Source organism: Cenococcum geophilum (genome assembly GCF_001692895.1).
Source record: "Cenococcum geophilum 1.58 unplaced genomic scaffold K441scaffold_17, whole genome shotgun sequence".
Taxonomy (NCBI): domain Eukaryota; kingdom Fungi; phylum Ascomycota; class Dothideomycetes; order Gloniales; family Gloniaceae; genus Cenococcum; species Cenococcum geophilum.
In genome coordinates this window covers 959117-975770 of record NW_027137575.1, presented here as the reverse complement: position 1 = coordinate 975770, position 16654 = coordinate 959117, and the positions used below count along the sequence as shown (strand labels likewise).

Sequence of the window (16654 nt, the reverse complement as noted above, 5' to 3'; positions counted from 1 at the left end):
CTTATAACGTTCGTTCTATTTCTAACGCTAAGTATACACGCCTTATAACTCTTAATAGTCTTTAAGTGCCCCGGTTAATCTGTCTTAGGGTCTTATATTTAAACTGCTGCTACGAAGCTAGATGATAAGCTATTAGTGGCTCTCGCTAAGCTTTGTTATTCTTATAACGTAGAGTAAAAGGCTACTAATACCTAGCAACGCGCCCTAGATTCTTATCTTGCTACATCTACCCAGTTAATCCGTCTTAAGAAAGTTTATAAGAAGGTCCGTTCTAAGGAGTAGAAACTTATAAAATAAGGTCTGTAGGAACTTGGTGATAAGAGGACTGATCCTCCCTTAGCTAAGAAGGAAATAACTCTAAATAGCTTGGTAGCTGTTCCTTCTAGGTCCCCCTTAAGTGACTTATTTTTTAATAATCCTTCTTTATTAATATTGCCTAACCTAATCTCTTCTGATACTCTTGTACCTTTCCTATAGCGTTCTTTAGATTTTCTAGTAGTTCCTAGGTAGTCTTATTATAGCCTATCCACTTAACCTCGTACTATATTTTATTATTAACATCTTTATAGCTAACAATCTTTAAAACTTGCTATTTGTCTTCTTCCTATCCTTTATACGTGTCTACTTTGTAAACTAGTGGCTTAATATTTCCTTATACTGGTTCTAGCATCGCGATATAATATATAGGATAGATCTTTATTTTAGCTAGTAGGTTTAACTTAAATATAACCGGTGAAATCCTCTGCGTAATTTTAAAAGGTCCTAGTCTAACGTAGTCTAACTTCTTACTTAGTCGTCAACTCTTGAAATTTTTGTATAGTAGCCATACTTTATCTCCCTCCTTAAGATCTGGTCCCTTAGATCTCTTAGCATTATAATACCTTTTTATTCTTTATTATACTACTTTTACTGTTTCCGTAAGGTCTATATAAAGATTTATTAGTGTCTCCATTCTTTACTTAGCTATACTACTTATTTTCTTTACTTGTTATGGCGATAACGATATTCTTAGCTTATATCCGTAATTCGCCTTAAATAGTAATGTACCCATTCCTTTTTGTGGTGTTATATTGTATATAAACTGTATAACTAGTAATAACAATACCCAATTATTTTATACGTGATTAATATAATACCTTAGATACTATTCTAGTGTCTAATTTAATCTTTCCGTTTAACCGTCTGTCTGTAGATAATATATAGTAGAAGTTACTGCTTAAACTCCTTATTCCGCTAAGAATACTTCCTAAAATACTGCTATAAATCTTAGATCTCTATCCGATATAATTTTACTTAGTGCCCTATATTTTGCGAATACTTCTTTAACATAGATTCTAGCGACATCTTCTGCTGAGATTTCTTCTGTATATACTATAAAGTATCCCTACTTTATAAGCTTGTTTACTATTACTAAGATCGCGTTATAATCTTATTTAGTAATAGGGTCTCTTAATCTTAGTAACTTAACGACAAAGTCCTATAATATAACCTCCTATAGTCTCTCTGGTATCTTAACTAGTTATAGCCCTCTATATAGCTTATACCTTATTAGTTTGTTTTTCTAGCAATCTAAACACTCTCTAGTAATCCTTCTAGCAATCCCCTAGATTCTATTAATAATATATTCCTCTTAAAGTCTTAATACTAAGCCTATAGCTCCGTTGTGTCCTTAAGTTATTCCCCTATAGAAATCTTTTATAAAATATTCTGCTATGCTTTTTAGGATATATATAGCTTCTCGGTTCTTATATATGTCCATTTATAGATCTTCTAGCTATACTTCTAGAATTCTTTATACCTAAAAGCTTTCTAGTATCTTATAGACTCTTTCTAACTTATCTTCTTAAGTAGCTATAATTTTTAGATAATTGTACCTAATTAATCCGTCTGTATCTTTTCGCAGTAAAGCCCCTAATGGCTTCTTATTGTTTTATAGTTTAGCCTTTCTACTTAAAGCATCTGCTTATGTATTGTCTGTGCCTTTAATATACTAAATCTTAAAATAGTAGTCTGTAAGTATCTCTGCCCATCTAACCTATCTTTAGTTAAGTTTCTTTATCGTTAGGAATCCTATTAGGTTCTTATAGTCTATTTTAACTATAAATGGTTTCTCTATACCTTATAAAAACGCTCTCTATTTTTTTAGTGCTACAACTATACCTAATAACTCCTTATTATAGATGTTATAGTTTAACTTTAGTGGTATTATCTTTCGACTATAGTATGCTACTAGATGCTATCCATCTTTATATTTCTATATAAAGTATACTCCTAGTATAAAGTCTAATACATTTATCTTAACAACCGTTTCTAGCTTTAGTTAGTAGATTTTAAGGATTAGTTCCTAGGTAAATAATTCTTTAAGCTCTACGAATAACTTCTTTTATTTATCTCCCTATACCTATAGTTCCTCTTTCTTTGTTAATTAAGTAAACGGCTTAATATTCTTTAACCGCTGTGCTATAAACCTCCTATAGTAATTGCAAAACCCTAGAAATAATCTTAACTGCGTAACGTTCTCTAGTTCTTGCCAATTAACTATAGCTTTAATTTTCTTTAGGTCTATACTTAATTTACCTAGCTTAATAATAAATCTAACAAAATTGGTCTTTCTTATAAAGAACTTGCATTTCTTAATTGCTACTAGCATCTGCTCTTCTTATAGTCTCTTTAAGACCTATTTAATATATTTTTTATACTCTTCCTTACTTATTAAGTAGATGATAATATTATTAAGATATACTATAATAAACTTATTAAGGTGTTCTTCTAACACACTATTAATTCGCTTCTGGAATATCGCTGGTGCGTTTATAAGCCCGAATTATATAACTAATAGTTTATATAGTCCTTTTTTTGACCTAAAAGCTGCCTTCCATAATCCTAATCTAATGGTACGCCTATCTTAGATCTATCTTTATAAAGATTTATACGTTGCCTATCCTGTCTTAGATTTTGCTAATTAAGGGTAAAGGATACCTATCCTTTCTTATAATACTGTTTAACTATCTATAGTTAATATATAACCTTAGTTTTCCATTTTTCTTTAGTATAAACAATACTAGATATCTTACTAATAACTGCGATGGTCTAATATATCCCTTTTATAAGTTTTCCTAGACAAACTCTTTTAATGCTTAAGATTCTTTTTTTATAAGCTTATAGGTTAAAAAGAACCTTAGACTTATTCCTAGTTCTAATTCTATCTTATAGTCCTATACTATATACTCTAATAGCTTCTTACTTTCTAGTAACCATAGCTTCTTGCCATACTTATAGTATCTTTTTAGTATATAATTTATCCCTTTCTCGGTTTCTTTATATATCGCTTTAACTTAGTACTATACTAATTTGGTTTGTTATTACATTTTGCGGCGTTAAGTATCCCTAATATTAACTTAACCTATAATCTAATTAATCTTTAGATTATATTCCTGTAACTAAGGCATTCCTAGTACTACCTTATTATTTCCTAATGGTAATATATTAAAAGACATTTTAATTTGTCTCCCTTTAATAGTTAACTAAATAGGTTCTATTTTAAGATTAATAATACCTCCTCCGTAGGCTATCGGATCTCCTAAAATTGTAACTAATAGGTAAAAATATTCCTTCTTTCTGTATAGTAATCCTATTCTTTTAACTGCTGCTAATAAGATATGGTTCCTTATTACTCCACTATCTATTAGTACTTTAAACTACTAATCTTACTATTTAACTTATAAGTTTAAGTATTGTCTTTAAATTCCTTTAAGGGTCTAAGGCTCTACCACTAGCTCCCCCTAGTCCCGTGGGCCTCTACTTTTCCTAACTACTAGCTACTAGATCCTGTCTATACTTAGTCTACTTTTAGCTAATACTTAGTTTACTTTTTGTCTTTAATATACTATAAACAGGTGTTTTCTAGACATTCCTACTATTATTATCCATCTAGGCATTTTTCCGTAAGGAATCTTCCTAATTAAAGTATTAAGTCCCCTTAGCTTTAAACTTCTATAGGGTGCCAACTATATATATACTTAGTATTTCTGTACTTTACCTTATCCAGTGCCCAATATATCCTTACTGGGTATTTCCGGTTCTTATCTTTTGGTGTTCTATATATATTGCACGTATTATCTATATATACGATTTATACTAATATATAATACGCTTAGTGTCTTAGGTTAACTCTTAGCTTATTTTTATTCTTAAGTTTAAACCTCTCTTATGTTAATTTAAGCGTTGTGACTTTACTTATAGGTACTAAGATTTGCCTTTTGCTTCTCTAGTCCTCTAATTACTCCTCTAGATCTTTTAATGTTATAATTAAGGCTCCTTTAATATAAGTTATAGCCTTTTCTATAAATGGGTGGTCTTAGATAACTTTTTTATCTAGCTATATATAGAAATCTTCCTACTTATTATTGTGTCGTTATCTATACCACTTTTAGTATAACCCTTTAAGTGTATACGGCGTGTCCGTAAGGAAATATCTCTTTATTACTGTATTGTAACAGCCTTTTATATATTGTTCTTCGAATCTAGTTAGAATCCCTAGATCCTCTTCTTATTCCAATTTAGTAAGCTACTTAGCTCTTAGTATACCTGTCTTAGGCCTATTAGTAACTCTTTATATAGGTGCTCTGTCCTTTATACGACCTAGTATGCTAGATCTTCTATCTAGTTTCTGCTCTTGCTATGAGGTAATTCTTGCTCTAAATTCCTCTATAGTTTCTCTCTTTTCGCGTCTTATAAGTGGATCCTTAAAGTCTTCTTACTTCTTAATTCCTCCTTTAATAGTCCTTATTTGGGTGTTAAAGTCTTAGTTCTATAGGATTCTTAATCCTAAGCTTACTTCTATCTTAAGCTTTGCTCCTACCTTAGTCCAACTAGGCTTAGGTGTTCTTATCTCGTCTTAAGAGTCTTAAATCTTACTTATCTCGTCTTAAGAATCTTATACCTGTGGGAAACTCTATCCCGAGCTTATTCGTATGCTTCTAAACTAAGCTACTGCCCTACTTTATTGGTTTTTGTCCGTTATAGGTCCTTAGGTGTACCTTATCTTATCTTAAGAATCTTAGTTATCTCTTATCTCTTCTTAAGATTCTTAAGCCTTTGGCCTTCTGCCTTTATTAAGTAGTAAATTAGCACTAGCAATCGTTTGCTTACTTAATCCTCTTAGGATACTCTTCCTACCATCTTATAAAGCGATAGATGCCGTATCTAATAGTATTATAATTCCCGTTACTAAACCTTGCTTTATAGCGGTTTTAGTTTCTACTTCTATTGCTGCGCCCTTAAGGTCTGCATGCTTTTAGTAAGCTGCCCTTATTACCTTATTGTCGCTAAATATATCGCCTATATTAAACTCATCATCTTCAATATCCAATCTGCGTGATGGTTCGTTAATTCCCTTAAACTTTATTAATTCTAGCTCTTATAGCTAATAGCTTACGCCATACTTAGCGTCTTTATAAATTTGGTATGTATTATTATAATAAAATGCAAAACTGTTAATTAAACACTCTTTTATTCCTTATAGTACACTATTATCCCTTTATACGTATATGTTATCTACTAATTTAGTTCCCTTTATTGTATAGTGACTCTGACTATCTTTATAATCCCTAGCAAAGTAACCTTGTTTTCCGTAATTTATATAAGCTCTGTCTCTAAACCACTAACTTTACTATAAAGTCCGCCTAAACGTCTTCTGCTGTTAAGATCCCTAGTTTAGCCTCTGCTCCTTAGTTCTATAATTACTTAATCCTTAACCTCTAAGTTTCTATAATTTCTTAGCCCATCTTTTATAGGTTTCTTTGGTACCGCTTAGGTCTATTAGCTCTGCGCTATACCATATTTTCTAATTCTGCTTTAGTTATTACGTACTCTACGTCTTATACAACTATAAAACTCTATCCTAGCCTCTCTTAGCCTGCTCCCTTTAGTAGATCCAATTATTAGTCTTAATTACTTAATCTATTAGTTCCCTTAGGGTGTCCGTATCTTTTATTAGAATAATTACGTCCTAGACTTTTACCTTAAGTCCCTATTTATACTGTGCCATAAATGCCTTATTATTCTATTTAACCTATATAGTTAACGTCTAAAACTACGTTATATATTTAATTACTAAAGTTCGCTGTACTAGGTCCTGAAGTTTTCTTTCTACCGTAGTTATTACCTCTGGGTCTCTAAATATTTGCGTAAGTTATTCTATAAACCCGTTCTAACTTAAAAACATAAACCGTACCTCCTAATTAGTAGTTGTTATACCATACTCCTATACCTCCGTTAGGTAAGGCTTAAACTACTTAAGTGCTCTTCCTATTAAGAATAATCCTGCGTAAGCGACTTAATCTATAGGCGTTCCTAGTTTCGCTCTTTCCTGCGTAACCTTAAAGTGCATTTACGTAAGGAATCCCTTAAGCTTTAATCTCTCCCCTAAGAATCGTTTAATTAATAGTAGCTTAATCTTAGCTGCTCCGATTCCATTAATCCTATCTTTAAGTATCCTATTATTATCTGTTAATTAATCGACTATTTCCTGTAATTATCTAACTGTAACTAATTGTAAGTCAGTATCTGCTATACTAGTGTCGTTACCTAACCCTAAGGTCGTTGCTGCCGTTAATAGCGTCGTTGCGGCTACTTTTAGTAGCATATTGTTTAACTTCTATTACCGTAACTAGGTAGTAATTATGTAACGGAACCTTATAGCAGGTACTACGGTGGGTCCTATTAATAGGCTAGGTGTATAGGTGAAGTAGGAAGTTAACAACGTAATAATAACTGGTGGAGTGGTTGCCTAACAGATTAACTCTAATTATATTCTAAGAATCACTATAAGGAAGGAACTATCTAGGTAGGGACCGTAGTCCTTTAAATACACGACCGTACTCCTAAGAAATCCTTCTTGTACGTGATATACGTATGCTCTGTTTACTCTGTTACAGATCTTATAGATCCTATAGATTATACAGATTACCTTACGTGACTTACTTACCATTCTTCGTCACATGGTTCTATTGGTTCCATCCTAGACCGTGCTTATATTAACCAACTAGCTTCTTCCAACTCCTCTCCCAGTAGTCGTAACATCGTACTTAAAGCGTCCGTAATAAGAGTTATTAGAATGGATGTCTTTAAGTATATAGTATACGGCTTTAAAGTAGTAGCGGTATTATATTAGCACCTTATCCTAAATAAGTAGAGAGGTATAGTATAGAAGCTTAGCTAAATTTAACCTTTTAGAGATATTATAAGTAGACTCTTTATATAAATTAATAAGTATCTAAAAACGGAAGTAGGTAGTATAGCCGCTAAGTAGTAAAAGGGCTATAATACTAAAAGGAGCTATATAAAGAATAATCTTATTATATAAGCGGTAGTAATAGTAAAGGTAGTAATAAAGAAAGATTTTATTAGTATTTATAGGGCCCTAAAGAAAGAAGTGGGTAGTTTATAGATCTGTATCTATAACGGTAATAATAATATTAAAGTACGCTGCCTAATCCGTATTTAGCTGCTAGCGTAGCTTAATAAACTAGCGTTCTTCCTTTATATAATTATATTATAGTAGCTCTACTATAAAAGCGGGTTACTTCCCTCTATAATAACGCCCTACTAATACTAAAACTAGGGTAGGTTATAGTCTATAAGTATCTTTTACTAATTTAGAAGTATTTAATAAATAAGGTATAGGCTGTAATTAAGATAGGTGTTATTATTCTCGCTAACTATAGAAGGAGTATTAGGTTAGCGGGCTAGAAAGTAAGATAGATTATTATTAATAAACTATTTAAAGCAATCCTATAAAGTAACTAGCTCTATAATAGGGCTATAAAATAAAGTAGTTATAAATAAGGAGCATAGCTAGGTGCTAATATCAAAAAGGCGGCCTTTATTAAGTAATTAATCTACTTATAGTTATCCTTTAGTAGCCTTAAGGCCACGCAGGCGGCCTAAAAGGTTAGATAAACTATATTAGCAATAGTATAGAGGTCTTTAAAGGAGGTAGGGCTAGGAATAAACGTCAATAATAGCTATAAGTAGAACCTCTTACCTATAATAGAACTATAGTAATATATACGGCCTATTACAAAGCCTTACTAGTATAAACGCTACTCTTATTACTTTAAAATAAAGGTATACTACTTAGGGAAGTCTTAATATAGGCGGTTACGGCCATCTTTATACTCTATATTATACTTAAAGAAGGCTATTAGTATAGAGTAAAAGAGCTTAAGATACTATTAAATCTTTTTAGCGGACTAATTAGGCTAAAAATATATAGGCTACTTACCTAGAAGGTATACCGTAAGCTAGACTATAAGGGGAACTCCTTATAAATAGGAAACTTAAATAGCCGCTAAATAGCCCTAGAGAGGCTAATATAACGGCCCTATAAATACTAGCTTACCTTATTACCATCTATAAGCTATAAAGTGGTACGGTTGCTCTCCTTATATATATATAAGTAGATATAGTCTTCCGTATCTCTATTTATAATTATTTACTAAATCTATATCTATTTTAATTAATATAGTATTTATAAATTTAAATATCTAATTTTTTATTTAGTAACTTAAGATAGCAAACCGTATTTAGGCGAACTTCCGTTATAAGTTTAGCGTACCTAACCAAGAAGTTTACGCTCTGCGTTTTTAAAATAGAAATCTATTAGTATATAGCCTTTAATATTCTTACTACTTCCTTACGTAATTATAGCCGCCAATTCTGGCTCCTAGGAGCTTATTCTAGTGCTAAAAAAACTCTTACTCGCTAGTAATCCTATATTAACTATCTTATAAGTAGGAGTTATAGTAGCCGCTCTAACGCAGTGTCACGGAACCCCACCGCAGGGGCCTCTATAGGAGAGCCCCGTGCTCTTATATACACCTCGCGTACAGCTTATATCAGCTACGCGTAGATATATCACCTCCTTACGCCCTCGACCCTTACGATCGATCGCGCAACGTCTTGTAGACTCCTCGAATACATACGCTTTATAGCCACTGCCCCCGTCCCATAACATTACGTTACGCCTTTTTTACTACNAACNCTTANCCTANNACNAATTCTACGTCTNTNNAATACTANAGGCGCTGCNANAAGCAGCGTATCTATAAATTACCTTACTTTATACTTCTAAGGAACCTATAATAGTAAGACAATATTCCTTACTAGTTATTATATTAAACCTAAAGAACAATCTAATACCTATACTTAACTTACGACGCTAATTAATCCTAGGAGAATTTAATTTATTAGCCTTAGCCTTAACCCTTAAGGAGACAGACACTAATAATGTTTTATCTTTTATTAACTATATAACTACGGATAAGTAAATAAAAGGGCTACTACCTATTAAAATTAAAATATAAGACGCCGAGATATTTGTAAAAATAGTAGCACGAGACCCTAATAAATACTACCGCCTTTTATAGAACTACTACCTAAAGCTTATATAAGCCGAGATACGTACTGCCTAAGATCGCGATATTATCTAAGACTTACAAGCTTATAAGGCGCTCGCCGATAACATATGTTAAGAAACCAAAGATAACCTCTACGTGTCTAAACGCGACGTCTAATAGTTAAAAAAGGCTAAGATTGCACTAATTGCTACGGTTACTAAAAGAGAAGGTATAATTAAATACCTATAATCTTAGCTTAATAAGCACATTTATAATAACGCTAGATACCTTTTTATTATATATAACGCCACCCAAGTCTCTACGCCCCTAGTAACTTTACCTACTTAACGCTTAATAGAGGGCTAGCGCTAAGTAGCTTTACCTAATAGGAACCCCTACTAAAGTAGCAATAATAAAAGCTATAATAATTGGATTTAAACTACTACTATAGGGTCTAATATACGCTACCCTAATCCCCTAGTCTTTTAGGGAGACCGTAAGGAATACAGCTACTAGAAGATGTAAATCTATAAGAAACTAACTTAGAGCGCCTACCTTTTTCCTACAGAAGATACTAAGATTGGCTATATTATTGGGCGAATAAAGGGTATACTATTTAATAGACTCTTCGCCTAATAGGAGACTAGTAGCTCTTAAAAGTAGCAGTCCTACTAAAAAGTCCTTAATAATCTTAACTTAATATACCACGACTATAACCTACTAGCTACTAACTAAGCTAAACTATGTGCCCTAAAGATAAGCCCTACTAAATTATTTAATAAATTCTATATTAAATTCCAGGAATATACTAGAGCCCTCGCCTAAGACAATACTAAAGATTAAAAGGACCTCCTTAAAAAAGTTACTTATTACCTTAATTACGCAGCCGCCAGCTATAACTATAACGATATTTATTATATAGTAGCAGCTCTATAGAAGATTGAATAATAACTAAATTAGATTGCTACTGCTAACCCTTACCTAAAGACCTCTCTATAGAAGCCCTCCGGGCTTACTAAACCTATATATACTAAGCCACCGATACCTACTACCTTAAGTACTATTAAAACCAATATTAATTTCTCTATACTAACCTTCCTATAAAAACTCCTAAATAGAGAGCGCGAGCTACTCTAGAAACTAGGACGCTACTATAAATGCTATTAAAAAGGCTATTATCGCGATAACCTAAACTATTTAATAGCTAGGTTTAGTAGCTGCCGCCTAATACTTAACCTAATACCCCAAACACTAAATATATTACTATACGCCACTACTATATAAAACAAAGACGTAGTAATAACGGTAGAGTTAGATACAGAAGCGGAAAACACTAAGTCCTAGCCCTAAGTTGCGGGTTAGGACGCCCTAATAATAGAGGGATTTATATATTAGCTTACTTAATAGATAACTCTATAAAGATAAATAGACGGAAATAGATAGTTTTACCTATAATAGGAACTACTGCTAAAAAACAATATAAAAGCCGTTCTATAATTAATTGCGGAGCTACTAATAAATTTATAGATACTTAATTTGTATATACTTATAACCTACCTACCTTACCCCTTACTAAAGCCCGCGCCCTATAACTCGCTAACGGTAGTTATACCGTATAGAAGATTACCTATATAGTATAACTTTACCTAGACATAAATAGGCACCAGGAAGAACTCTAGGCCTATATTATACTACTTGCTAACTACCCTATTATCCTTAAAATAAACTAGCTTAAATAATATAACCCTACCATTAACTAGAAGAAGAGAGAAGTAACCTTTAACTCTAAATACTATAAAGAGACCTGCCTAGAGCATGGCCTAGCCGCCTCTATTTACTCCCCAGGATATTAACCTAAGAAACCCCTTATTATTCTATCTATAACTAACTACTACTATATAAGTGCCCTAGCCTTCTACCGTATAGTATATAGAAAAGGCTAAACTGTTACTACAGCTTCCTAATTATAACTATATAAGCTTAATAAAGAATAGGACTACGTCCTCTATAGTAATAGAATAGATATAGTTAACCTTTTAAAAGACAACGCCCTTACAAAACTCTACGGACTTTTACTTTTAAACTTTAAGAAGTTTATAAAGCTTAAAAAAGGACTTACTAATAAAGAACTCTATAAGCTCCTCCCTAAGAGGTACTATAACTTTACCGACATATACTTATAAAAGGGCGTAGATATACTCCCCCTATATTAACTTAATGACTATACCATTAATATTAAATAAGGAAAAATGCCACCTTATAAGAGACCCTACTTAATATTAAAAGATAAACTTTTAGTTATAAAAAAGTATATCGACAAGTACCTTAATAAAGGATTTATTTATCCTAGCATATTACTAGCAGCCGCCCCTATCCTTCTCGCTAAAAAGCTAAAAGGAGGTATTTAATTCTACATTAACTATAGAGGACTTAACGCTATTATAATTAAAAACTAATACCTAGTACCGCTTATACGTAAGACCCTTAAGCGGCTTAGTTAAGCCAAAATCTATACTAAGCTTAATATTATCGCTTCCTTTAACTATCTCTAAATACAGGAAGGTAACAAATAAAAAACCGTATTTGTATCGCGCTTTAGCCAATTTAAATATACCGTTATACCCTTTAGCGTATATAACGGCCCAGGCACCTTTTAAAGCTATATTAATAACGCCTTATAGGACTACCTTAATAACTTCTACTCTGCGTACCTAGATAATATACTTATTTATAGTAATAACCCCTCTAAGTATACCGAACACGTTTAAAAGGTCCTATAGCGCCTTAGGGACGCAGGACTTTATATTAATTTAAAGAAATATAAATTCTTAGTTATAGAAGTAAAATACCTTAGACTAATTATTATTACTAAGGGTGTCTGTATAGACCCTAAGAAGGTATATATAATTACTAAATAGTAAGCCCCTAACTGCATTAAGGACGTATAAGCCTTCCTTAGTTTCGCTAACTTTTATTAGAAATTTATATACAACTTCTTAGGCGTAGTAGCACTACTTACAGCAATAATATAAACGAAGGGCCTTTCTATAAAAGGAAGAAAAACGTATTTACGCTTTACCTAAACGCCTAAATGCAAAAAGGCGTTCTAAGACCTTAAAAATGCCTTTACTAAAGCATCTATCCTAGCTTACTTTATACTAGGACAACAACTCTACTTTAAAACCAACTCCTTAGACTATGTTAACGCAGGCGTCCTTTCCTAGATAGGTAATAACGGTCTCCTTTACCTAGTTATATTCTACTTATCTAAGCTTATACTATAAGAGTGTAACTATAAGATCTATAATAAAGAACTCCTTATAATTATATAAGCGTTTAAAGAATTTTAACTAGAACTCTCCTTAGTAGAGCCTAATTAGCCAACTAAAGTCCTTACGGACTATTATAATCTTAAGTACTTTATAACTATAAAGTAGCTAAACTAACGCTAAGTATATTAGAACGAGTTCCTCTCTAGTTTTAACTTTAAAATTATATATAGACTAGGAGTATAAGGTACTAAACCTAATAGCCTAATACGCCGCTTATAAGACCTTCCTTAGTCTAAAAATAACCCCTATAATTAGTTCCAATAATAAACAATCCTAAAAGCACAAAATTTAGCCTTAGGTATACTACCTATAATAGAGCTAACTATACCCTAGCTTTATACTATAGAACTATAGTTACCTCCTAAAATTAATAAGCTTATTACTACAGTATATAACGCCTTTATTAACCTATTACTATATTAACTTATTACTACAAAAACCGCTAGCGCCTATACGCTGCCTACTAACCTCTAAAGCTTAGGCTAGATTAATATAGTAGCCTTAGAAGTAAAAGAGAATAGGCTCTATTATAGAGGCTGCCTATTTATCCCTAACTTAGAAAATCTACAACGGTAACTAATCTAAATAGCCCACAACCTCCGATTAAGCGGCCACCTAGGCTAAAGAGGAACCTACAAGCTTCTTAGCCAATACTACTTCTAGCTAAAAATAATAGACTTAGTTAAATGCTTTATAGGCGTCTGCTATAGTTATAAGCGCGCTAAGGCCTTTAATATAAAGTACTAAGGACTACTATACCCTTTACTAGTACCTATATAATAATAGGCAGATATNGCNATAGATTTNNTTATTAACCTACNACNCTATAAANNANACGGCNGTACCTNNAANNANATCCTTATAATAATATACCGACTTATAAAAGAGCGCCACTACGTCCTAACTAAAGGCGTAGCCGTTAGCGACGTTATTAACGCCTTTCTTTATAAAGTTTACTAACTATATAGGTTACCTGACTTAATTACGTCTAACTAAGGCATATAATTTAACTCTAATGTATAGAGACGAATCTGCTAACGCCTTAGCATCTCTATTAAGATATCTATATCCTTCTACTATAAAACTACTAGGTAACCAGAAAATGCTAATGCTAGTATAAAAGCATACCTACGACAGGTAGTCGCCTATAGTTAAGATAACTAGGTAAATTACCTCCTACTAGGTAAATTCGCAGTAAATAACTACGTCTTAACTACTACAGGACTTACCCTATTCTTCGCGAATAAGGGTTATTACCCCTAATCTAGCATAAAGCCACCAGAACCTATTAATAAGAAACTGCTATATAAAAAACGCCTTAAGATACTACTTACTAACTAGCATATAGACTATATAAAAAATCTACTTAACTACTATAAGGGAGAAATGGCCTAGGCTTAAGTAAAGTAGGTGTTACGGACGCTTTAAGTACGATGTTACGACTACTTAAAGAGGAGTCGGAAGAAGCTAGCTGGTTGATAAGAGCACGGTCTAGGATGGATCCGGTAGAGCTATATAACGAGGAATAGTAACTAAGGTCACATGATGTGATCTATATAATCTGTAGGATCTGTATAATCCGTGACAGAGTAGATAGAGCGCACGTACATTACGTACAAGAAGGATTTCATAGGAGTACGGTTGTGTATTTAAGGACCCTTAGTCCCTACCTAGATAGTTCCTTCCTTATAGTGATTCTCAGAATACAATTGGAGTTAATCTATTAGGCAACCACTCCACCAGTTGTTATTACGTTATTAACTACTATCTTTGCATTTCCTATACACCTAGCCCATTAATAAGCCTATTGTAGTTCCTACTATAAGGTTCCGTTATATAATTACTACCCAGTTATAGTATTAAATATAGAAAGTCAAACAACATGCCACCAAAAGCAGCCACCATAACGCTATCGACGGCGGCAACTACGTTAAGGTTAGGGGGTGACACTAGTATGGCGGACACTGACTCGTAATAACCTGTGACGGTAGGATAATTATAAGAAATAGTTAACCAGTTAATAGAGAACAATGCGGCACTTAAATAAAGAATTAATGGAATAGGCGCAGTAAAGGTTAAGTTACTATTAATTAAAAGATTCTTAGGAGAGAGATCGAAGCTTAAAGGATTCCTTACGTAAATACACTTTAAGGTTGCGTAAGAGGGAGCAAAGCTAGTGACACTTATAGATTAAATAGCGTATACAGGGTTATTCTTAACAGGAAGAGCACTTAAATAGTTTAAATTTTACCTTATAGAGATACAAGTAAATAGAATAATAACTACGAAATAAGAGGTACGGTTTATGTTTTTAAGCTAGAACAGATTTATAGAGCAACTTATATAAATGTTTAAAGACCCAGAGGCAGTAACTACGGCGAAAAGAAAACTCTAAGACATTACGCAGCAAACCTTAGTAATTAAGTACATAATATAGTTTTAAACATTGGCAATATAAGTTAAGTGGAATAATAAGGCGCTTATAGCACAGTACAAATAGGGACTTAAGGCTAAAGTCCAGAACGTAATTATTCTGATAAAAGATACGGATACCCTAAGGGAATTAATAGATTAAGCGATTAAGATTAATAATAGGATCTTCTAAAGGGAATAGACTAAGAGAGGTTAGGATAGAGTTCTATAGTCGTATAAGGCGTAGAATACGCAACGACAAAAGCTAAGTTAAAAACTATGGTATGGCGCAGAGTTAATAGACCTAAGTGGTACTAAAGAAGCCCATAAGAGATGGAGTAAAAAACTATAGAAACCTAGAGGTTAAGGATCTAGTAATTATAGGACTAAAGAGTATAGGCCAAACTAGGGATCTCATTAGCAGAAGACGTTTAGGCGGACTCTATAATAGAGTTAGTAGTTTAGGGATGAAGCTTATATAAATTGCGGGAAATAAGGTTATTTTGTAAGGGATTGTAAAGATAGTTAGAGTTACTATATAATAAAGGGAACGAGACTAGCAGTAGAAGATACACACATACAGAGGGATAATAGTATACTGCGAGGAACAAAAGAGTATTTAATTAGAAGTTTCGCATTTTGTTATAATAACGCATGCTAAATTTATAAAGACGCTAAGTACGGTGTAAGCTATTGGCCATAGGAACCAGAGTTAAAAGGACTTAAAGGGACTTAAGAGTTAGACGAAGAATAAGATCGACTCTACGAGCTAGATTAAAATATCATAACAATATATAGATAATAATTAGTAATAATAACAATAGAGTCAGAGTACTTATTAATTAACAGCGACGAGGATAGTAAAGGAACTAACTAGGGGTATTTAAACCTTAATAACGTAATAGAAGCAGAGACTGAGACCGTTATAGAGCAAGGTTTAGTAACGGGTATTATAACACCATTAGATACGGCATCCATCGCTTTATAAGACGGAAGGAGCAATATCTAAAGATGATTAAGTAAGTAGACGACTACTAGTGCTAGCTTACCACTTAATAAAGGTAAAAGGCCAAAGGCTTAAGATTCTTAAGACGAGATAAAAGAGATCCAAGATTCTAAAGACAGGATGAGGATAGCTTAAGGACCCACAATGGATAAAAACCGATGGAGTAGAGCAGTAGCTCAGTTTAAAGATATACGAATGAGCTCGGGATAAGAGTTCCTAACGGCACAAGATTCTTAAAACGAGATAAGTAAGATTTAAGACGAGATAAGACGAGATAAGAACACTATAGACGCCTAGTTAGACTAAGGCGGGAGCTAAGCTTAAGTTAGAAGCAAGCTTAGGATTAAAGAATCTAAGGGACTAAGAATTCGGAGTATAAATAAGAACACCCATAGGTAAGAGGTAAGAGGCTTCTTTATAGATTAGAGAATCTATAATACAAACAGCAGTTAGACTAGGAGATAAATATATAGACCTAGAGGACCTACCAGGGGAACGCAGTG

The 16654-nt window shown here is 32.9% G+C and overlaps 1 protein-coding gene across 1 annotated transcript; it reads left to right on the top strand.

The window, feature by feature from the left end:
- Positions 1-12082: 12082 nt before the first annotated feature.
- Positions 12083-12319, top strand: K441DRAFT_556565 (uncharacterized protein; the record flags this gene model as incomplete). Its single annotated transcript, XM_067643334.1, is given in 2 exon segments — positions 12083-12163; positions 12182-12319. Coding segments are annotated over 2 exon segments (219 nt in total), but the record flags the coding sequence as incomplete, so codon positions are not given.
- Positions 12320-16654: the final 4335 nt, after the last annotated feature.